The sequence below is a fragment of the Aquarana catesbeiana genome, linkage group LG02 (genome assembly GCF_042186555.1).
Source record: "Aquarana catesbeiana isolate 2022-GZ linkage group LG02, ASM4218655v1, whole genome shotgun sequence".
NCBI classification, from domain to species: domain Eukaryota; kingdom Metazoa; phylum Chordata; class Amphibia; order Anura; family Ranidae; genus Aquarana; species Aquarana catesbeiana.
In genome coordinates this window covers 716,428,769-716,453,772 of record NC_133325.1, presented here as the reverse complement: position 1 = coordinate 716,453,772, position 25,004 = coordinate 716,428,769, and the positions used below count along the sequence as shown (strand labels likewise).

General features: G+C 43.0%; 1 protein-coding gene across 2 annotated transcripts in view; it reads left to right on the top strand.

Moving 5' to 3' along the window:
• Positions 1-25,004, top strand: part of ZNF654 (zinc finger protein 654) — a 62,329-nt gene that overhangs the window by 18,564 nt on the left and 18,761 nt on the right. The window contains exons 2-6 of one of the 2 annotated variants that reach the window (XM_073617007.1): positions 13,557-13,702; positions 18,183-18,264; positions 21,267-21,402; positions 22,562-22,764; positions 24,641-24,780. In XM_073617007.1, coding sequence (XP_073473108.1) covers positions 13,557-13,702; positions 18,183-18,264; positions 21,267-21,402; positions 22,562-22,764; positions 24,641-24,780 — 707 coding nt within the window. Of the gene's footprint in view, positions 1-13,556; positions 13,703-18,182; positions 18,265-21,266; positions 21,403-22,561; positions 22,765-24,640; positions 24,781-25,004 lie in introns of those variants that run through there. The other variant, XM_073617008.1, reaches the window with a different exon arrangement.

Sequence of the window (25,004 nt, the reverse complement as noted above, 5' to 3'; positions counted from 1 at the left end):
TTGCACAGTCATGTGATGCTGTACCCAAACAAAATTGGCGTTCTTTTTTTCCCCCCACAAATAGTTAATTAATTTTTTTGTTTAGGGACCAGTGACCTCCTTATGTTGATCAGTGCTATAAAAATGCACTGATCAATGTAAAAAGGACACTGGCAGAGAGGGGGTTAACAATAGGGGCCGATCAAGGGGTTAACTGTGTTCCCTAGGTGTGTTCTAACTGTGGGGGGGGGGATGGGCTGCCTGGGACAGAGATCACGGTTTCCGATGACTGGGAACAGTAGATCTCTCAGAATGAGGATCCGCCTTGTTTATCAAGGCAGATCCCCATTCTGCCTCTGTACTAGGAGAGCGCGCCGCCCTATGTGTATGACGATTCACACAGGGGAGCCAACCTGCTGCAGTACAACTGCGGCGGCTGGTCCTTAAGTATTTAAGGTGTAGTCCCTTGTGTCGAGGCAAATTGAAAAAACCCACATGTGCAGTACATCTCCGCAATACTGGGAATTATACTAAAGCACTGATATGTGAAATGTTATTAAAGTGAATGCTGTGCAAATATTAGAAAAACAAAACCGGAAAAAACCCAAAACAATCCAAAGGATCCCAAGAGGTCCCAAACAATGCGATAAAAGTGAATATTTGTGCACAATCCCAGTGTAGGGGATATACGGAGATGCTAGGAAATAGCCAAATAATTAAGCTGCTCCAATATAAAAGTGCTCTGATGACACTGCAAAGTAGGTAAATCTAATGGGAAATTGGTGCACTACAATTAACTTCCTAGTGACATATTAAGATAAAACGTATCCTATATTGTGAAAAAGTGCCGTGAATAAATCCAAAAAATAAATGTAAAGTACGTGCCTAATTGACAAATGCCACAAGTGAAATAAAGATATTCCATAACTGCCTTCACATGGTACAAAACGGAAAGCTATAAAGTAGATGATAGTCTGGATCCTTCAGGAGATATAGGTGAATGTTCTATCTGTACTCAGTATGGAGATACAGCGCATATGCTGTTGCTGGTTGTTTTAATCGCCAGTTCCTTTGGAGCGTGAGTCTCTCCCATACACTTCTGACACCCTCCACTAATGGCTTTAGATTCCTCCCATTTATATTCATGTAACCACAAGAAAAAAAATGAATGAACCACCTCTGCATTACTATCTTTCAATCATAAGTATATTAACTCACATGGTCTGGCAAGAAACAGCACTAATGAATCAATCAGAACTGATTGCGTTCTGCTTCCTCTCACCGTTCAGTGTGTGAAGCACACAGGCAGGTCGGATGACGTCACTGGCTCCTGACGCGTTGCGTCACGTGACTTTATCAAGGGACCCATCTACTTTATAGCTTTCTGTTTTGTACCATATGAAGGCAGTAATGGAATATCTTTATTTTATTTCATTTGTGATATTTGTCAATTAGGCATGTACTTTACATTTATTTTTTGGATTTATTCACGGTACTTTTTCACAATATAGGATACGTTTTATCTTAATATGTCACTAGGAAGTTAATTGTAGCGCACCAATTTCCCATTAGATTTACATCTCTGCAATACATGCATGTTTTATTTCTTTAAAGACTCTGCAACTACAGAAAAATACCAGTTGATGTGACAGAAATGCAAAAAAAAATGCAAGAACACTTGTTTTTCTATTGTAGACTGAAATCACACAGCACTGTTGTGGTCTGGGTGGTGTCAGCCCTGCCCATTGTCTTTTGCTCAACTACTCAATCAATTTTTTTTTTTTTTTTAAACAAGAGCATGTTTATTGATTGTCAGCAATGAAAAAAAAACAGGTAAAAAAAAACAGCCATACATGTATGGAATACAATTGTTTCCCAGATACAGATTGTTCATAGTACATTAGTGCAAACAATTACGAAGTATTCAGTATAATATGAGTACTGTAGAGGTCGGTGTTATCTTTGGTTATGTAATCATTCAATACAAGTTTCACCGGAATTGAGCCACCTGTCCCATATTCTATTATACTTGGCCGGGCATCCTCTGTGTCTGTATAGTACTTGTTTATATGGCAATGTTTTGTTTATTTCCCTGATCCAAGCTCGGACCGTGGGGGGGCTAGACCTCATCCAGTGTCTGGCAATCACTTTTCTGGCACAGAACAAAGTTTCGTGGAGGAAAGTCGCCAAATACTTTTCGGTTTCGGCGTCTGGCAAAATGCCTAGCAGGCATGATTTGGGATCAAGTTGTAGGGGTGAGCCCATATGATCATATAAAAATTTTATAACCTGCGTCCAATATTGCTGGATATTTGGGCATTCCCATATTAAATGAAAAAAAGAACATGGGCTGGTTGAGCATCCTGGACAGTTGGGATCTCGGTCACGCGTGAACTTGGCCAACCGTGAGGGAGTAAGATAGGCTTTGTGAATGATATACAACTGGGTCAACCGGTCGGATATTGTTGGGGATGATTTCTTAACATTCTCCAGTGCCTCCTCCCACTCCGAGTCCTCTATTGGGCCTATGTCCTCCACCCACCTATTTTTAGCGCTGTCTATAATTTGTGCCACTGAGCGTGCCCGTATGATACTATAGAGATTGGATATCAGTTTAGCTGGTTCTTCACCTATAATCACTTCAACCATAGGTAGTGTCTGTGTATTGGGAAAACCATCTATGAATTGGGCCCGTAGGGCATGTCTCATCTGCATATAGTTAAATAGCATGTTTTCAGGTAGGTCAAATTCTTCCCTAAGTGCTTGGAAATGTCTTACTCCTAGGGGCGTAAGTACCTGGAATAAGTATGTGATTCCCTTTGCAGCCCACACCTTAGCCCCAGGTAGGTGCAATAGTTCTTGCAGATGGCGGTTGTTCCACAGTGGCGTGTGTGAGTGATAAAAATCAGCTCCAGTTAGTTTGAGCGTAATTTCCCAAATCCTTTTATGCTGGTGTAGCATAGGGTTCTGGGTCATGTCTTTTCCCTTACCCTCCCTGCCTCTGAAAATTACTTGTAGGGGGGAAGCTATATCTTTGTTTAATTTCCTACATACTAGAGCTTGGTATCTATCTTTGTCTGTTTTATGTAGATGAAATAGATGTGAGGTCTGTGCCGCAAGATAGTAGGCATGTAAATCCGGGAGGGCAGCTCCTCCATCGGTGGTGGGGTTTTTTAGGGTGTTCCACGCTAGCTTGTGCCTATTGGATCCCCATATAAATGAATTGACTATCTGATCTAGGGCTTTGAAAATGTTTAGGGGGATAAGTAGTGGTGAGTTCCATAGTATATAGAGAAATTTTGGGAGTAGAATCATTTTAAATAGATTGATTCGCCCCATCACACCCAATGGGAGTCTGGTCCAGGCTTGTGTTCTGGATTTCAAATATGTAAATAAAGGCTCTATGTTGTTGGCAATGAATTCCTTGGGTTCTCTAGTGATTATTACACCTAGGTATTTGATTGAGGCCACTCTAAGTAAGGGGAGAGAGGCTGATTGTCACGTGGGTGACGTTAGATCTAGGGGCATAATTTGCGATTTGGACCAGTTCATGCTTAGTCCGGAGTGTTTCCCAAATTCCTCTATAGTCTGCAGGGCTGCCTGGAGAGATGGGCCAGTGTCCTCCAGATATAAAAGCATATCGTCAGCATATAGGCTCACTGTCTCCACCAGGCCACCAGCCCTGAGTCCTCTAATTCCTGGGTGCATCCTGAGGGAGATGGCCAGGGGCTCGACAGCTAGGGCATACAAAAGTGGGGACAGTGGACATCCCTGGCGGGTGCCACGTTCCAACGGGAAGGGGTCTGATATTGTTCCATTCACTAACACACTAGCTTCGGGTGAGAAATATAGTAGTTGTACCCACTTAATGAATCTGGGCCCGAACCCGAACCTTCCAAGGCATTCCCACAAATACTCCCACTCAACGGAGTCAAATGCCTTGGCGGCGTCCAGCGCCACCACTGCACGATCCCCTATATTTTCATGAGTCGCTTGAATGTTCATATATAACCGACGCAGATTCATGGCCGTATTCTTTCCAGGCATGAATCCTGTCTGGTCAGGGTGGATAATGGAGAGAATAATTTGGTTAAGTCTAATGGCCAACACTTTTGCTAGAATTTTAATATCAGCTTGGAGGAGCGATATTGGGCGATATGATTCCGGATATTGGGGATTTTTCCCTGGTTTGGGGATCACTACAATTACTGCCCGTCTAAGGGATTCAGGCAGGGAGCCAGACTCGAAAATGTAGTTGTATAGCTTGAGCAGTTCGGGGACAAGTATCTCAGAGTATTCTGCATAAAAATCTAGAGGTATGCCATCTTGACCTGGGGCTTTTGCTGGGGCTAGGGACGAGATCGCAATTGTAATCTCATCCGCAGTGATAGGGGCCTCCATTTCTGCCATCTGAGTCTCTGAGATCTGGGGGAATGGTATATCAGAAAGAAATGTCTGTGTCTCCTGTCTGGTGACATTTACTTTAGAGGAGTAGAGGTCGGCATAGTATGTTCGGAATGCTGATGCTACCAAAGTGGGGTCCGTCAGGGGAGCGTTATGTAAGTCTAGCAGGGACACCACCACAGGCGGACTGGTGTCCTGACGGGCCAGATATGCTAACAGTTTACCCGCTCTTTCACCTAGTTCAAATATCCGTTGTCTTGAGAAAAAAAGTTTTTGTTTAGCCTTCTCAAAGTGTAGCTGGTTCAGATTTCGGGTATGTATTTTAAGTATTGATACCGTGGCCGGTGTGGGATCTAGATTGAATTCTTTAGTTGCTATTTCCACTTTCTCAGAGGCAAAGTGAAGTGCAGCTTTAGATGAGGCCTTCAGTCTATTTATGCGCGAGGAGAGGATTGTACGGACGTGCATTTTAAATGTCTCCCATACCATATTCACCGAGGCAGTGTCCCTATTGTGTTTGAAAAAATATTGCCATTCCTCCCGGATGTCCTCCTGATCTTTTAAGGCAGACAGCCAGAAGGGATGGAGGCGCCATGTGCGGGATCCCGTATGTGAGGTGAGACGCAGAGTAGCCCAACAAGGGGCGTGATCTGATAGAGATCTGGTGTGGTATCCTGAGTCAACCAGGAGAGGGAGAAGCAGTTCTGAGGTTAATATAAGATCAATATGGGACATAGTGGAGTGTGTTGCCGAAAAGCAAGAAAAGGCCTGGGTGTTCGGGTATCTAGATCTCCATGTGTCTATCAAGGAGAATTCGGACATTAGTCTCGCAAATCTAGTGCTGTCTGAGGTTTGAGTGCCCTGGGAGGTTTGCAATCTATCTCTGGTAGGGTTAAGGACCACGTTAAAGTCCCCAAGCCAAATAGCAGGAGTGGCAGGGTGCTGTGACATATACAGTAAACCTTCTGTGACTATAGCAGAGTTATAAGGTGGGGGTATATAAAAGGCAAGAATCAAATATTGTGAGCCACTGATAGTGCAATGAAGGAAGATGAACCTGCCCTGAGGATCCGTCCGCACTGAAATTATGCCAAATGGGGTAGTTTTAGCAATAAGTATAGAAACCCCTCGGGAGTATGAGGAGTGCGTAGCATGGTATGCCCACCCTATCCATGGGCGTTTCAGTGCCACTTGTAGTTGGCCTGTTATGTGCGTTTCAACTAACACAATTATGTCCGCACGGTAGGACTTGAGGCAATCAAAGATTGCCGTACGCTTAATTTTGTCCCGGATTCCCCGGACGTTCCATGTTAGGAATTTTACATTAGTCATATGTGTCGTAGGGGTACGTATATGGGTGCGGTTGGATTTCCCTTCTCAGGGCAGGCCCATCTCCAACATACATAATTTCCCGCCCTGTAGTCAAGCTCAGAATCAGGTAGTACAACAAACAATCAGTGCTGATATAATCCAACATATCAAAATGCATGCTCTGTGAACTTGTATATAACATTTCCCATTCCATCCTCCCTGTTCTCAGCCTCCCAAACTTGGCTGGAACATAAAACCCATAACCTGAGTGAACACCAGTAGGCACCGTGGTACCCAGTAGTACACTCTAACTGTATTGATACCGGCTGTAGCCTATCTGGCTATGCCGGTGCCAATATACCACACTAGTGGTAGGGGCGAATAATTCGCTGGTTGATAGTCCAGCAATGGTCTGTTAGACGGTGTGTCTATGGAACGCTTGTTAGAAATATGTATTGCATTTGTTTTTTAACGCCCATATGTGGTATATAGTAATAGGTAACCTGATCCCCATAGGACACTGTATAGAACATGTCTTTTAAGTTGAACTGGTGATTCCGTACTCTCTTCTCACAACCCTCTTGATGCAAACAAGGCTGTGGTTAATAGTTGGAGGTCTAAATGACCGGCCAAAAAGACCAGATGGAGGGATATAGTCTCTGCCTTCGAAGAAATACCATCCTGAGGGCCCAGGTAAGAACATGTGTACCCCCGATCTGTGCGGCACGAAGATGTATATTGGGGTTAAGGGAGTATATTCTGAACCAAGTTTGCAGAAACAAGTCTCCTCAGCGTTAAAAGTACAAAGTGTGTTGTGAGGCCCGCACCCGGGAGATGCCCAGCGGGGCTCTGTCGCTGTAGGGTATTGTCCAGTGATGTTGAGCCACTTCCAGTGAGGCCAGGGGCCCTAGATAGGGTACTGTATATGTATCAAACGATGGTGTAATATGTGGGGGCACAAAGTCTCACCTAGTCCTCCGTAGACGGGGGTATCATCCCTAGGCTGGTCTGTTTCTCTCTGCATCTCGCCTGTCGATCCATTCCGATGCAAGTGTTGGGTCATCAAAGAAATATGCGCGGTCTTCTCCCACCACGCGTAGCCGGGCCGGAAATAACATGGCATACTTGATGTGGTGTACTCGCAGGCGTCGCTTGACCTCCGTGAATCTGGAGCGTTGTTTCTGCACCTCCGCAGAAAAGTCGGGGAATGCTGCAACAGTTCCTGTCTGGAACGGAATATTGCCTTTAATCCTGGCCAAGCGAAGGACTGCATCCCGATCTCTGAAGTTTAGCATCTTCGCAATAAAGGTGCGTGGGGGGGCTCCTTCCGGTGGCCGGCGGGCAGGCATGCGATGTGCGCGCTCCACCACAAACGTGGCGGAGAAAGCCTCTCTTCCATAGGTTGTAACAAGGAGCTTTTCCAGAAAGGTCGCCGGGTCAGTTCCCTCTGATCCTTCAGGTAGGCCGATAAAGCGCAAGTTAGATCTGCGAGCGCGGTTCTCCAGGTCGTCATGTTTCTGCGCCAATAGTTGAACTTGCCGCTTAAGGTCCTCTTGAGAATGTTGGAGAGGGTATAAGGTGTCCTCTGCCCGGCTAATTCTGGCCTCAGTTTCAGTGACACGTTCACGGATTTTAGTCATGTCCTGCCTTATGAGTGAGATGTCCATCTTTACCTCTTCTAGTTTAGTAGTAAGTGTGGATTGGCAGAGGGAGATCGCCTCAAGAACTCGCGCTGTGTCTGCAGCCTCGCGCTCTGTGTGAGAGGCAGAGTGTGTGATGGAGGCGGCGCCATCTTGTCCCTCTCCATCCCGCTCCGTTCTACGATACCGCTCAAGGGATGAGGAGGTTGCAGCGTTCCGTTTTGGTGGCGACATGGCTCGGCAGGCTCAGCGGGTCCCCGTGACTCTGATGTGGGGCTCGGAATACCGTTTGGGGTCACAGGATATGAGTATCAGGATCTACCACGGACGGAGCGTTACTCACACACGTCCTATCCCATTGCCGTCCAGGCCACGCCCCCCCAACTCAATCAATTTATAACATGTAGTCTAAAATGAGAGCTAGGAGAGGCTCTTTGAGATAACATGGGCAATTCTCGACTAGATCAACAGGTTTTTTTTTTTTTTGTAGATATAAACGGACAAATAAAACAAAACACTTTATGACAGGGCTTGACAAATTTTATTTGAATCTAGGAGCCAGCTAAGAAAGTTAGGAGCCAGTTTTGAATGCACATAAATTGTGTTTGTGTGTGTTTTTTTGTTTTTTTTTTTTTTAAATCTGTTCTGGCCAATGTACATAAACTGCCGGGTGGGAGCCTCCCCAATTGGACATACCTGTATGCCTTTCAGAATGGGTGCCGATGAGCAGCCCCACGTTTCTGTAATGGCTGTGTCCTTCAGACACAGCACATCAGAGATCGGGACATGGGGACTGTGATTGGCCCTCCCAATCACAGCCATCCAATAGTGTAAACGGCTCTCTGTGACAGCTCTCTGTAACTGATGATTTTAGTGATCAAGTTACACAGAGATCACACATACTGCAGCCATCCTCGCAAAGTACACCAAGCACCACTGTCCCTGTACCAGTGTCCCATCAACATCTACAATATGTTGCACCCCCATCAAATCATTCCCCCAATCTATTACCTTTTGTACCACCACCCCCTTCCTTTAGAATGTAAGCGCTACAGGCAGGACCCTCCTGTCCATTCTGTACTGTAATTTTGCTGTGCCCCCTCTACATTGTTAAGCGCTGCGTAAACTTATGGCGTATATAAATCGTGTATAATAATAATCTGCAATAGTGTTCCATTGCAACATTAACATCTGTCATTGTTTGTTGGTGGATGATCAACATCTGTCAGTGTACCAGTGTCCCACTAATAAATACATTTAAAGCACCCCCGTGCTCGTTTGCAAACATAATACAATGGTGATCGCACCACACATATGAGGTATCTCTGCGAACATAAGAGCAATAGTTTTAGCACCAGACCTCCTGTGTAACTCTAAACTGGTAACCAATAAAGGCATATAGAGTGTCGCCTATATAAATACTGAAGTTTGGCACCATTTAACAAGCATGCCCAATTTTAAAGCGTGACATGTTTGGTATCTATTTACCCAGCGCTACACCATTTTTTATATTTGACCATAAATTTGGGTATTATATTGTCTTTGTGTACGTTGAAATTTATTAAAGTTTATTGAGAAATAGGCCGTTAGTACATCCTTGTAGACTCTATAAATTTCACACGGACTCAGGCTGGGTTCACACTGGTACGACAAATGCTCCGACATTGGGAGCTCATGTCGCATGACGTTTTAAAAGCAGTGTTTCCCTATGAGAGTCGTCTTAACTGGTCCAGTACAATTACGCCCCCCCCCAAAACCATACCAGACCCTTATCCGAGTACGCAGCCTGGCAGGTCAGGAAAGGGGGTGGGGATGAGCAAGCACCCCCCCCCCCTCCTGAACCGTACCAGGCCGCATGCCCTCAACATGGGGGGGAGCTTTGGGGGCAGGGGGGGCCCTCTGCCCCCCACCCTAAAGAATCTTGCCCCTATGTTGATCAACATAGGGGCAAGGGCCTCTTCCCAACAACCCTGGCTGTTGGTTGTCAGGGTCTGTGGGCTGGGCCTTATTGGAATCTGGAAGCCCTTTTTACCAAGCTACCCATTTGCCTAAAAAGAAAAATTGTCAAATATAAAACACAGTACACAGGTTTTTAAAGTCATTTATTAAGGCAGCTCCGGCGTCGCTTATGATTTCTCCTCCGCTGATGTCTTCTGCCTCTGCTGGGTCTTCTCCGCTCATCGCTGATGTCTTCTAGCCCTCTCCATTTCTTCTCCCTCTGTCCGCTCTAATGCTGGGTGCGCAGTGTGCCGCTACTTATATTGGCATAGGGTGATGTCACCCGGAGGCCCCACCTCTTAAGACGTCACCACCCCATGCCAATATAAGTAGTGGCACACCGTGCACCCAGCATTAGAGTGGGAGAGAGCATCGAGTCAACATCGGAAGAACAGAGTGAGAAGACAGCGGACAAGACCGGGCAAAAGAGCAAGAAGACGTCAGCGGAGGAGACAGAAGAGCCAGAGAGAGGAGAAGAAATAAATTACTTTAAAAACCTGTATACTGGTTTTTTTTTTTTTTTTTTTTTTTTTTTTTTTTTTTTTTTTTTTTTTTAGGTGAATTGGTAGGGGTATAAAAAATAAAAGTGTAGCGCTATAAATCATAAGTTAGCCATTAGATTAATAATGGGGTGATAAATTGTCACACAAAAAGGAAGGTTAATAATAATAATCCAAATGTACCAAATGGGGAGTAAGACATTTAGCCTTATTTAAAATACATATATACACGATAAGTGATTCTGATATCTTATAAACCAAAAAAAAGTGAATACAAATGTGAAAAAATTGTGAAAATGTGCCACACTATGGACACAAGAGATCCAATCATACAGAAGTCCAAAGGATGTCAACAGATATGAAAAGGAAGTCCAACAATTAAAAGGAATGATCCTACAAATCGGGAGACGTATTTAGCAGACATCACTTGGAAGGAAGTTGAAATAATAAGTAAGCCACTACCACTAGTCATAAGGAGGCTTACCAGATGTTGGTGACTTGGGAAGGCATGTGCCGCCCAAGTCGTAAAGACTTTTAACCAGCTGAATGGATAGGTGCACCTGCTTGGACAGCCATGATGACTTGATGCAAACGATCTCGGACAGCAGCTTATAGGTATTACTCCAATAGAGAGCTCAGATCCGATATTCACAAACCATGCAAAGATAAATAAAATACTCGCATAGCGTGATACCGTATGTATAAAAATTTATTATATAAAAAAAGAGATAAACTCACTTAACGATCATCAAAGGCATATATAAGAACAAGAAGCGGTATGTTAGTAGGTCCCGGGACCTACTTGGTACATTTGGATTATTATTAACCTTCCTTTTTGTGTGACGATTTATCACCCCATTATTATTCTAATGGCTAACTTATGATTTATAGCGCTACACTTTTATTTTTTATACATATTGCTTTGGTCTATAGCTGTGTTGGCTGCTATTTACACTTTTCTACACAGCGCTGTAATTCTTCTTTTCTTATACGAATGGGTAGGGGTACAACGGCCAGGGTTGTCGGGAAGAGACCCTTCTCCCCATCGACATGGGGGCAAGGTGCTATGGAGTGGGGGGTGAAGGTCCCCCCTGCTCCAAAGCAACCAGCCCCATGTTGTGGGCATGCGGCCTGGTACGGTTCAGGAGGGGGGATGCTCACGTCCCCACCCCCTCTCCTGACCAGCCAGGCTGCGTGCTCCGATACGGGTCTGGTATAGATTTTGGGGGGCCCAAGCCCTTTTTTTTTTTTGGCATGGGGGGTTTCCCCTTAAAATCCATACCAGACCGAAGGGCCTGATATGCTCTTGGAGGGGGAATCCATCCTTTTTGTTTAAGTTTGCCGTGGAGTTCCCCCTAAAGATTCATATCAGACACAAAGTGCCTGGCATTATCGGGATCAAAGACGGAACCCGTCCGACTTCAATGAACGGGATGTTGGACTTCAAGTCGCAGGCAAAGTCGGATCCATAGTCGTACGACGTACCAGTGTGAACCCGGCCTAAATATTATGTACTGATCTGGGTTATTTTACCAAAGAAATGTAGCAATACACATTTTGGTAAAAAAAAAAAGTACCTACTGCGCATGCTCGAATTGCGCTGCACGTTCTGAGTGGTCCCTGTTGTCTACCTGTGTGTCTCCCAGAAGACAGTGGGGGGACGAAGGAGGGGCCAGATATGGCGTAGATCGCTGCGGGTACTGCGGCAATCTTTCGCCAGAAGTGGGAGCAAGATACCTGTATTAGACAGGTATTTGCTCCCCCCTGAAAGGTGCCAAATGTGACACTGGGGGGAAAATCAGGACAGCGGAAGTTCAATTTTTGGGTGGAACTCTGCTTTAATCGGAGCTGAACTGCCGTAAACTGGGACAGAGAAGGACTGGGCATACTAGACTATTAAAAAAAATAATAATAATAATAAAAATGCCATAAATCTATTTCCTATTTAGTAGACGCTATAACTTTTGCACAAATCAATCAATATATACTTTATTGCACTTATTTTTGGTTAAAAAAAAAAAATGTATTATACATATTGGCCTAAACGGATGAAGAAATTATTTTTTTTTGGATATTTATTTTAGCAACAGGTAAAAAAAAATTATTATATTTTTATTTATGTATTTTTTCAAATTTGTCACTTTTTTTTTATAGCGGAAAAAATAAAAACCGCACAGATGAGCAAATACCACCAAAAGAAAGCACAACCACGCAATTGTCAGTTAAATTGACACAGTGCCGTCAATGGCCTGGTCATTAAGGGGGCAAATCCTTCTGGGGCTGAAGTGGTTAAAAATGTAAACAAAAAAAAAAAAATGTATAAAAAAATAGTTATGGGCTTAGTCACACGTTTTGGTCTCTGAAAAGCGATCGGAATTCAGATTTCTCTGAAGAGATCATTTGACAGGTGCTAAGTAGCCGTTGTATCGCTCCTTGCTGCCTGCTTTAAAGTGGAGTTCCACCCACTTTTACAACTCTTCAGCATCCCTCACTAAACTGCGCACTGTAAACAAATTGGATATTTTTTCATTTTTTTTTCTCAGCACCTACTGTATATCTGCTGTATTCATTTTTCACTTCCTCCTCATTTCCTGTTTGCAATGCCTTCTGGGAAGGGGCGGCAACTTCCTTTGACACTGCCGTTGCTATGGAAACCTGACCTGAAACCTATTACACTGCTTGTGCTCCACTGAGCACGTGGGGTGGCAACTTCCTCTAAAACTGCCGTTGCTATGGAAACCTGACCTGAAACCTATTACACTGCTTGTGCTGCACTGAGCATGTGCGAGATCTGCAAGGATGAGATCCAGGAAGAAATACAGTCTGGCTTCAGATGCCCACACTTAAGATGGCCACGGCCTGCTGTAAGTTTATAAAATAACAAACTACTGCTATAAACTAACAAAACAGACCTTAGTTTACAGACTAACTTTACTAGAATACATTAAGTTTGTGTATTATAGGGGTATTTTTATTTAAAAAGTATAATTTCGGCCGGAACACCACTTTAAGCCCTCCAACCCTGCACTAGCATGCTGCAACCATGTGCATTGTACACAGCTGTGGGGCACCTTCACTTCAATGGGTCAAGTTCAACAAGGAGTATTATTCATGCTGCAGCAGTGAAGTAAAAGATCACGGCCTCAACATGTGTACATCCCAAGGCTAACCCTCTAAAGTGTGTAGCAGTTGAGACACCCAGGGGGTGTCAGTTTGCCCCTCCCGGCCATCATATTTTAACCACTCCCACCCATCTCTGCGGCGCGCTATGCGCACCACATACCTCTTTCTCCCTGAATTGTTCCTCATTTCAACTTCAGAAGTTGGATGATATGTTAGTACTATTTTAGTGCATGTCTTGCACCATTAGCCCTATCTAAAGGTGTGTGTTTGTACGTGTGGTGGTGGGGGGGGGGCAGCGAGGGAGGTCACGGCTTGCCATGTTCGCCCTGGGCACTGGATAACCTTGTCCTGGCACTGATCAGGTGCCAAGAAAATGAAAGTGCATTTTTGCCTGCATACGATTGGATGATGGAAGTCAGCAGAATTAATTTTGTCCACTAAACTCTGGAAACTGAACTGAAAATTCTGTGCAACTTCCCATATCAGTGAACAGTCTGTTTGTCTTTAGTGAAACAAACTCCATGTCTATAAGATAATGATCATATTGTACATATGACAGTGTATTTCTTCATGATTGACAGCTATTGTATATCTCTTTCAGATTGTTGAAGACTACACTGCCCGGTGGCACGTCCCATTGCCTCAGCTTCAAGTTCTACAGACCGCACTTTGCTGCTTTACATCTGCCAGCGTGTCTTTCCCGGATGAATGTGAGCACGTTCAGTATGTTTTGAGTAGACTAGCTTTGTAAGTACACTTTTCCCTTTTAACACATTAGAATGATGTTTGAGAAAAGTTATTCTTTAGATCACTAACACAAGCTTTACATATTGTGTGTCTATCCTGCTTGCTGTAGTTCATTCAGAATGACATTCTACTGCCCTTCTGACTCATGTGAATATTTTGTTTAACCACTTCGGCCCCGGAAGATTTGGCTGCTGAATGACCAGGCCATTTTTTGCGATTTGGCACTGGGTCGCTTTAACTGACAATTGCGCGACACCGCACCCAAACAAAATTGACGTCCTTTTTTCCCCACAAATAGAGCTTTCTTTTGATGGTATCTCATCATCTCTGGCCACTACACCATACTCCTACTTTTAGACCTCTCTGCTGCCTTTGACACAGTTGACCACCTGCTCCTCCTCAGCAAATTACACTCCCTTGGCCTCCGTGATTCTGCATTATCCTGGTTCTCCTCCCTATCTCATTGCATTTTCAGTGCCACTTACAACTCCATCTCCTCCGCTCCCTTTCCTCTTTTTCTGTTGGGCTCCGTCCTTGGGCCTCTCCTATGCTCACTCTATACCTCTTCCCTGGGCCAGTTGATAACCTCCCATGGCTTCCAATACTACCTCTATGCCGATAACACCCAGCTCACCCCCTCGATCTCCTCATGGATCTCAAACTTACTGAATGACATATCGGTATGGATGTCACACCACTTCCTCAAATTCAATCTTTCTAAAACTGAGCTTGTTATACTTCCTCCTTCACGCGCGCCCCCCCCCCCCCCCCCCCCGTGACTTCACCATTAATATCAACAACACAACCATTGGTCCCTCCACACATGCCAGGGTCCTGGGTGTAATCCTTCACTCTGATCTCTCCTTCAGCCCCCACATCCAATCACTGGCTAAATCCTGCCGCCTTAACCTCCACAACATCTCCAGAATTCGACCCTTCCTGACTAATTACACCACAAAGCAACTTATTCACTCCTTGATTATTTCCTGCCTTGACTACTGCAACTCTCTCCTTAATGGCCTACCCTTAAGCAGGCTATCTCCCCTTCAGTCTATTATGAATGCTGCTGCTAGACTAATACACCTCACTAACTGATCCGTGACTGCTGCCCCTCTCTGCAAATTCCTTCACTGGCTTCCCCTACCCCACCGTGTAAAATTCAAAATGCTAACCACAACATACAAGGCCATCCACAACATCACACCTAGTTACATCACCAACTTCATCTGCAGATATCGCCCAAATTGTTCCCTCCGCTCCTCCCAGGACCTCCTGCTCTCTAGCTCCCTTGATACCTAATCCCATGCTCACCTTCAAGACTTCTCCAGAGCCTCTCCCATCCTCTGGAACTCCCTACCCAAGTATGTCCAATTAGCCCCTACCCTGTCCACCTTTAGGAGATCCCTGAAAACTCACTTATTCAGGGAAGCCTATCCCACACTCACATAACTGTCCCTGAGCCACCCTATCAAATCATTCTCTGCAGCTATTACCTTTTGTACCACTACCCCCTCCCTTTAGAATGTAAGCTCTACAAGCAGGGCCCTCCTGTACCTTTTTGTATTGAACTGTACTGTAATTGTGTTGTCCCCCCTATACATTGTAAAGCGCTGCATAAACTGTTGGCGCTATATAAATCGCATATAATAATAATAATCTCTGCAGTTTTTATTTTTCGCGCTATAAACAAAAAAAAAGCAACGATTTTGAAAAAAAACTGTTTTGTACTTTCTTGCTATAATTAATAAATAATATCCCCATTTTTCTTTTTTTTTTTTTTTTTTTTTTTTTTTAAAACTAATTTTTTTTCTCAGTTTAGGCCGATATGTATTCTACATATTTTTGGTAATAAAAATCTCAATAAGCGTATATTGATTGGTTTGCGCAAAAGTTATAGCGTCTACAAAATAGGGGAAAGATTTATAGCATTTTTATTATTTTTTTTCTTACTAGTAATGGAAATCTGCGGTGGTGTTGTGTGTTTTTGTTTTTTTTTTAATCTGGAAGGCGACATTATGGCAGACGCATTGGACACTTTTGACACATTTTTGGGACCATTGGCATTTATACAGCAATCAGTGCTATAAAAAAGCACTGATTATTGAAAGTGTCACTGGCAGAGAAAGGGGTTAAGACTAGGGGGCCATTAAAGGATTAACTGTGTTCCAACTGAAGGGGACTGTGTAGGGGAGATGACAGATCGCTGTTCATACTTTGTATGAACACACGATCAGTCTCTTCTCCCCCCAGAGAACGGGGATCTGTGTGCTTACACACACAGATCCCAGTTCTCGCTGTGTCACGAGCGATTGCGGGTCACGAGCGATTGCGGGGCACTCGCATCGGCTCCGGGGGCGAGCAGCGGGCGCATGCATGCCCACGCCCCTGGTGGCCGCAGGGCGAAGCGACGTTGCATAACGTCGTTTCGCCCAGCCCTGCCATTCTGCCCCGATTAAACTGCGGCGGCTGGTCGGCAAGTGGTTAATTTTGCACAAAAATGAATCCTTTAGAGCAGCAGCCTTTCTCCACCAGGGTTCCTCCAGAGGTTGCTCGGGGGTACGTTTTTTAAGTAATAAGCAACCTCTACGTTGATAAATTCCCACGGACACCAATGATCTTTTTTTTAGCTATCTGTAAGAGGGGATTCTTCCCAATGATCACAAATGTAAGGAGCATTTTTCCCACTGGCCATCACACTAATATACTGTGAGCTGTAGATATAGCAATTATTGACATTTTCACAGCTTGTGGTAAAGCTCGCTGTGGTGCCCCCGTTAATTTTGAATGGAAATCACATTAAAAATGCATATGCATTGCAACACACAGTGTTCTGTGCATTGTGTTGCAGGAAAATGTAACCTGCCCCATATTTCTATTTATTGTGATATTGTGATGAGTTACAGCCTGTTTGTCTTGAATGGGTTGTTTATCATGACATACGCAGTGTTGTGATGCTAATTTGCTCTGAAGGATGTAATCCTATGAAAATCCAGAACGTAACAATGGAACCACAGATCATCCCTTGGTCATAGATTCCTAGATCATACATTTTGCCAGTTCCAATGTTGCAGCCACATAATTTACTCTGACAATTGTGTTTTAACATGTCTCTAAATGTGTGTTGGTGTGTTTTTTGTTTTTAGTTTTTTTTTTTGCTTTCTCTGCGTACTGTGTCCACTGTGTACAGTGGGCAAAATGAGTATTGATCAGTGCACCATTTTTCCAGGTAAATATATTTCTAAAGGTGTTATTGACATAAAATTCTCATCACATGTCGATAACAATCCATACATACAAAAAACAAAAAAAACAAGTTTAATTATCTGCGAGTTTTACTCCTTCGTTCTGTTCCCTGGAAAGTTTGTTTTGCATTGTAAAAGAGAAGCATGGGGTATATTAAAAATAAAAACAAAAAACTTACGCTCACCTAGGTGGATGCAGGATTGATCCGATGCTTCATCTGTCCCCCGCTGTCTCTGCACTGAGAACTGAGCAATCTAACACTGCTGATCACCCAGTTCTCCCCCTTTGCTTTGAGCAGAGAGCTGGGACTGTCAGTCACTGGCCCTCACATGTGATCTGTTTGCTTGTAATTAGTGTGTGTGAGTCTCTGGACTCCTGACAGACCCTTGCATCTTTCATCCAGTGCTGCACTGACATTTCTGGATTCTGAGTCATGGGGAAAGCAAAAGAATTGTCAAAGGATCTGCAGGAAAAGGTAGTTGAACTGTATAAAAAGATATCCAAGGAATTGAGAATGCCAATCAGCAGTGTTCAAACTCTAATCAAGAAGTGTAAAATGAGGGGTTCTGTTGAAACCAAACCACAGTCAGGTAGATCAACTAAAATTTCAGCCACAACTGCCAGGAATATTGTTTGGGATGCAAAGAAAAACCCACAAATAACCTCAGGTGAAATACAGGACTCTCTGAAAACATGCGGTGTGGCTGTTTCAAGATGCACAATAAGGAGGCACTTTAAAGATGGGCTGCATGGTCGAGTCGCCAGAAGAAAGCCATTACTACACAAATGCCACAAAGTATCCCTTTTACAATACGCCAAACAGCACAGAGACAAGCCTCAAACCTTCTGGCACAAAGTCATTTGGAGTGATGAGACCAAAATTGAGCTTTTTGGCCACAACCATAAACAATGCATTTGGAAAGGAGTCAGCAAAGCCCTATGATGAAAGTTACACCATTCCTACTGTGAAACACGGAGGTGGATCGCTGATGTTTTGGGGATGTGTGAGCTACAAAGGCACAGGAAATTATTGAAAAAAATACTGTGACCAGTAAGAGAGTGAGAGTTTATGGACCTCTGTGTAAATAAGCCCAAACAGTGGACTATTTGTGGTGTGAATACTTGCAGTGGTTTTAGTTTTTGGCCAGTGTTATTATTTGTTATGTGTTATTCACATTTTATTATGTGTTTTTATATTGTGGTCGTATTTAGAATATATGTCTGTCTTATCTTTTAGGAGTCTCTTTGAATTGATGCTGTTTTTTGGAAAAGATGAGTTTTATGAAACTCCTTTGAAAGACATTCTTGGCTCAGTGCAGGTAATTATTAGGTTGTTGTTTTGTCATCTTATGACTCGTACATACTAGTCCACATGCATGCTAAAACAGGTGTGAGCCAATGTCCACAATGTAGCAACAGTGAGGAGTGGTGCCTTGCATTGTTAAACTGCAAGGCATTGTGGGGTTTTTGGGGTTTTTTCTTTTAATATTAAAATGTCACAAAAATAACATTTCATTCACTTCTGTGGACCACTGCTGTCGGGTTTTATTGCAGACTTCAAACTAACTGGAGAAGAGTTAAAAACTGATATTAAAGTATTTTACTGAAAGAGTAGTTGATGCTTGGAGTAAACTACCAGCAGAGGTAGTGAGACAGTCAACAGTAAATGACTTTAAACATGCTTGGGACAAACGTAGATCTATAAAAAAAAAAGAAAAACAGGTAAACTCAATGAACTTCTCCTATGGTTTTTTTTTTTTTTTTTGGTTTGTTTTTTGTTTTTTCCTGCCATCGCATTTCTGTGTTACTATGTGTGTCCCCGTTAGAAAGAATTTCCCTATTTGTCATGTTTACCATTATCACCAAGAGTGAGTGTGTGAGAAAATGACATTTTGGGTTGTCACCAGAACAGGAATAGAAGCAAAATCCTCTAGTGGGGTTACTAGTTCTTGTCCTTTACTGTGGAGGGATTTCCTCCCCGTTTGTTTTTTTTTTTTTTTTTGGTGTTGAGATAGGAAGTTAAGGAAAATCTCCCCAATTGTACACATGACAAAACCTGACAGGGGTTATAACCCTCCCTTGCTCTATTCAAAATGGAGAGGGGTTCTGGTTAAATGAAGAGGGAGATCTGCTACCAGGAGCAATAGATTAAAAGAGAAGTATGGACTTTGTAAAAAAAAAAAATCTAATACTCACCTAGGTGGATGTAGCATTGATCTGATGCTGCATCTGTCCTCCGCCGGATTGGCAGTGAGAACTGAGCGATAAAACGCAGCTGATCGCTCAGTTTTACCCTCCGTTCTGAGCAGAGACCCGTGATGGTCAGTCTTCTGTTCTCCCCTCCAGCACTCACTGGAGCGCTGAGCTGTGGAGGGGACGAGATCAGCTCAGGCTCTTGATGGAGAGGCTGGTTCAGGCTGCTGGGTGGATACTGGCCACATGGCTGGGATCTGTTCAGAGCCTAGACTGGCTCAGTGCCATCAGCCAACAGCTGACTTTAGCCCACTGTCAGCTGAAAATGGGTCACAGAAGTGCAGAATGAACTACACTCTTGTGATCCATAGGAGAAGTAGGGCCAAAAAGCTTTGCCTATACTTCTTTTAAAAAATGTCTCTTACTGTTTTTTGTTTTTGTGTTTTTTTTTTTTTTTTTTTTTTTTTAATATAGTTTTTTTAATGAAGGAAAATCTTGCCTTTTTTGTTTTGTGGTCTTGTCATGTGATCCAACAGCTTCAGATGCCCAGTGTAAGGGAGCGCTCGACAACAGCTCAGTCGCTGGAGTGGTGACCTCACCAACTGGCTCCTATTGACTAAGCCTTGTCAGTCTTCCATCCTGTCCACTGCAGCAACTGCTCTTTCTGACGTAGGGGAGCCAAAGCTGCTGGATCACATGACCAGGCTGGATTAATAAGATATTTGCACTGCTATTTTCTTATACAAGCTACAGGATGGATAAAAATCGATCATTTAAAAAAAAAAATCAAAAAATTTTAAATTTTTTGCTTTAAATCAGATTTTTTTTATTTTTATAAAATGTATTTAATGCTTTTGGAGTAAAAATCTATCTAAAGAATTCTATTTAAGCTACAAGACTAATTTAGTTTATTCAGCATGAAATGGAGCTTAGTTACGTAGCATGAAGCTGTATATTCTGCAATATTAAAATTTTTGGTAAACTCATTCAACAAATCCGAGCTCTGCAAACTGAGATGACATGCACTGAATTGATGCATTTACACAATTTCACAGTAACCATCAGATAAAAAAAAGTTCAGGAATATTCCTTTATCCCATTGTTTTGCAAATCTATGTACACTACAAACTGTATGATTGTTTGAAGAGCAATGCATCTGTACCAGGCTCTAAGTGTGAGGTGGAAGGGCAAGCAGTAAAAATGAGAGTGAAACCTTCCAAGCGGCTTATGAACCTTGTCATCTTTCTGCACATATCTTGAAGTTCTTTATTCCTCCCTTGAGGAGCAAAATGGCAGCAGGCTGTAAAAGAGACCCAGTTTGGGAAAATTTTGAAGTTCTTCTACCTATGGGTAATGTAGGTAATATAATGTTATTTTAATTTAAATTAAATAAACTTAGTAGTTCTCCAACTATGTGTGATTAACCTAGTAATTTTAAAATTGGTTCTGATATCGCTGTTTTACTAACCTGACAGCTTATTATTCAAAATAGGAAACCTTCATTTTGTTTGCAAATATTAAAGATTCTAACTACCAGCAAGAATAAGTCCTTACTTTTAAAGAGCACCTGTCATTTCAGATCCATCATGGCAGCATCTGTTAGCGGACATCCACTCACCTGCTGCCACCACGTCCCTCACCTTGTTGTGTCACTGCCACATCACCAGCTGTCCCATTAAAGTGAATGGGACTGTCGGTGAGTCAACAGCAAGTCAGAGGAGGAGCCGCTGCGGGACAGAGATGACAGTTGCTCTTTAAAAATTATGATTTAAATCGAGTTGATTTAAATCAAATCCACCCTGTCAGGCTATGTAGGATAGGTGGGAGGAAGAGGGGGGTGGGGGCAGCCTTTTCAAGACTAATTATTAGCCTCATCTTCCACTTTAAGAGGAAGAGATTTGTTTTTCAAAGAGAGAGCATCTTTTATCTTATCACTGTATCCCTATTTCCTCAATGGTGATCTCTGCCCCAGTGATGATGATAATGCTAGAAGAAGAAGGCTTTGTTTAAGTGGAGTCTGTAGTTTCCAAAACCTTTTTTGCTCCTTGTTAAATTAAATAAGAATGGCTGTCTAAATCAGTCCCTTAGAAATATAAAGCATGTCTTTATAACAACCTGACTTTTTCAGGAATGCCATGACCTTCTAATGCGATATGACAATATGGACCTACGACTAGCCACATGTGTAATCAAGGATGGAGGACCCTGGGAGGATCCTGTATTACAAGCTATACTTAAAGGGAAATCTGAACCTCAAGATATTGGTGAGCAATTTGCTTGGAGGCTAAATGTCTGGAAAACTATGAATATAGGAAACTCAATATTTCTGAAAGAAATATAATACACGCAACAATAAAATGCAGATTATCTGTATCTTATGTATTTATTATTTTTAATTTATCTATTACAGGTATATAGCACCGTCAATTTACTCAGCGCTTTACATATTGTACATTCACATCAATTCCTTCCCTCAAGGAGCTTACAATCTAAGGTCCCTAACTCACATTCATACATACACATACAGGAGCCAATTAACCTACATATCTGTATGTACATATCTTGGTCCAAGGCTGCAGCTGTACCCCGGCTAGCTCTAAGACCAAGAACTGGGCAATCGCATGACAGCTGATGACTCTGTGTTTTCGGTAGAGATGCACTGATATTAGTTGAAAATAGGGTTATCGGCATTTTGTGATAGGAGAAAAAAAAGGTGCCGATTAATGGCATGCCGCGTCCCATTGCCGTCAATGGAAAAATTACAGCCACATTTACATGTAAAAAGAAAATTATTTTAAACTGTCGGTTTCGGTTTTTGGCGCAGTGCATCCTGAATTTTCGGTTTCAGCACGGGATTCTAATTTCAGTGCACCACTAGTTTTCGGTCTTCAGTGTCAGTCACCATTATCTGCTCTGATACTCCAGCATTCACTGGAGCACCGGGCTGTGGAGGGGGTGGGAGCGGCTGGCTCAGGCTCTCAGCTGTGCGCTCAGAGGCTGAGCCAGCTGCCAGTCAAGCATCTGGGTGGGTCCTGACTGTAAAGTCGGGATCCTTCCAGAGCCTGGACTGCCTAAGTAACATCAGCCTACAGTGGTCTTTAGTCCAATATCGGCTGAATCTGGGCCACAGAAATAAGTGCACTTCTGTGACCCAGAAGAGAAGTATGGTTTAAAAAAAAAAAGCTATAATGTGTTGCTTTCATTAACAATAAAATATAGTTTTAATGTAGTTTTTCAGTTATTTTAGCTTTTTTTTTTTTTTTTTTTTCATTTTCTGAATTTTCAATAATGGAGGGAAAATACAGGAAAAGGTTCAGTTTTTTAATCCACTGTATTCTGTTTTATAAATGTTAATCATGCTTGCATAATTTGATATTCAGTAGGATTACATCGATGTTAATATCTTTTATGTTCCCTTGGCAGTGGACAAATACCTGGAGTCTGAGAATCAGCTGTTCTTTGAATTCAGAGTGAGATACCTCATTGCCTGTGAACGCATTTCAGAAGCAGTGGCTCTGATCACAACCTGTCTGAGTCATCCGGAAGTCAGCAGAAATATCTATTACCATCAAGCATACTTCATATGCCTGCATATGACCAAACTAACTGATAAGTTGCTTCCTGAGGTATGTTGTTAATTATATCTAAAGAAAATATCAGTGTTTCTAATGAGTAAACATTGGACTAGAATGAAGCTCCTGATGGGTTTTTATAATGTCCTTGAAGCACTCCTAGGACACTAAAATGTAAAGCCCAACTCTGGAAAACATGCAAATTCTCCATTTCAGTGGGGCTGTGTTTGTACTACAAGGATTTAACTGCTTGCTTAGGTCTAGGAGGCACAGAAAAGATGATTTACTTAAATCAATCTTCCGAACTGCTTGACAGTGTCTTCTTCCGCATGTTCCAGCAGTCTAAGGTTCTGATGTTATCAAGACTGATGCAGGGTCCATAGCCAGTGGTGTATTTAGGTTTTGTGCTACCCTAGGCCTGACTAAACTCGTGCACCCCCTAATTTAGATATGGCCCACCCCTTCCTGTCAAGGGCACACCCCTTCCTGTTTACGACTTGCCCTGTCATCTGTAAACCACACTCCTTCAGTGCAGCCTCACCAGTGCCCATCAGTGCAGCCTCACCAGTACCATGTACCAATAAGGGTCTCCAATTGCATTCTAATCGTACCTGGCACAATGGTGTAGTGGGTAGCACTCTCAGCAGTAAAAAGGGTTGCTGGTTCAAATCCCAACCACGACACTACCTGCCTGGAGTTTACATGTTCTCCCTTTGCCTGCGTGGGTTTCCTCCGGGTACTCCGGTTTCCTCCCACACTCCAAAGACATGCTGGTAGGTTAATTGTCTTCTGTTCAAAAATTGGCCCTAGTATATGAATGTGAGTTGGGGACCTTGGATTGTGGGCTCCTTGAGGGTATTGACCAATGTGGGTGTACAATGTATGTGTGGAGTGCTGCGTGAATTGGCAGCACTATATGGGTACCTTAAATAAATAGGGATGATTGTAGATATGCACCCACACTCACTCAGGTTGAACTGGATGGACTGGTGTCTTTATTCAACCTTACTAACTATGTAACTATATAAGAGCCCTGACACAGAGCCCACACCGGGATTGGGCTCCTCCTCCGCCAGTTGCATTCTGTGTGGGGGGTGGATTTTTTGCATTTCCCTCGCACATGATTGGGTATTTTAAGTTAATACTTTGATGATTTAGAATCTTGCAGGCCTCTAAAGTGATAAATTAGCCCTGCAAAATCCAGAAACATCAGTCAGTGATGCACTAGTTATGTTTTAATAATAAATGCAAGACTTCTGTGTACAGAAGCAAAGACACACATGTACTTTGAGCGCTATAGTCAAAATACCATCAGTACATTTGAATGGAATCACCAAAAAGGATGCCCCAGGCTGCTGTCAAACGAACACTTGGAGAAGTTATCAGTGCAAACAATCTGACAAGGAGCAACAGTGCTCAGGGGCCTTGGTGCAAGTATTTACAATGTAGTAATCCTCATAAGGTTGGTTAGATATAATGTTGGATGTAAATTGTCATTCAAAGTGCAACAGCGCTGAAAGCTGAAAATTGGCCTGGGCAGAAAGGGGATGAAAGTGCCCAATATTGAAGTGGTTATGTATCGTAGTGTGCCATCTTTCCTGTTCATTTCAGCACCCTGAAGAAAGGAAATCTTTTCAAAGTGTGTGTGTGTGTGTGTGTGTGTGTGTGTGTGTGACAATTTTAATCTTATACTAGACAGAATAAGATACACACCTGTTAGGTCAAAAAATTTGTTTTTGTAAAGGGCAGCACCAGGGAAATGAGACAAGGTGAGAAATTTCACCACTGGAGGCAGAGAGAAATAAGAAGCCAGTGGGCCTTTAAATTTGCCAGTAACTGAGGTATCCACTTTGCGTAAACTGGCCCTTTAGGGACCATTATCAGTGAGGCTGGCACAGATGATATATAATATGCTGTTTTCTCATTTTAGCATGTGCTGAGAATAGACGCCAGTGATGGTGTAAGTATCATCTGCCGCATTGAAAAAGAAGGGAAGACGGCTTTGGCACTGCAGCTAAGTGAAGCTTTTCTCATCACACAATTGCAGACCGGAAAAATGTATTGTGTATGGTAAGTGTGACACGGGTTGAAAGGGACAGTAAGTCACATGATTGGAGAATGTTTGTGCTAATACCACATTGGATGAATAATCCTCTTTCATATGGAAAAGTAGTTAAAGGGGTTATAAACCCTCGCGGTTTTTCACCCTAATGCATTTTTCTTACCTGAACCTGATCGTTCCAGCAACAGGGATGACCACAGCAGCTCCAGCTGCTGTCACGGGTCCTCATTGG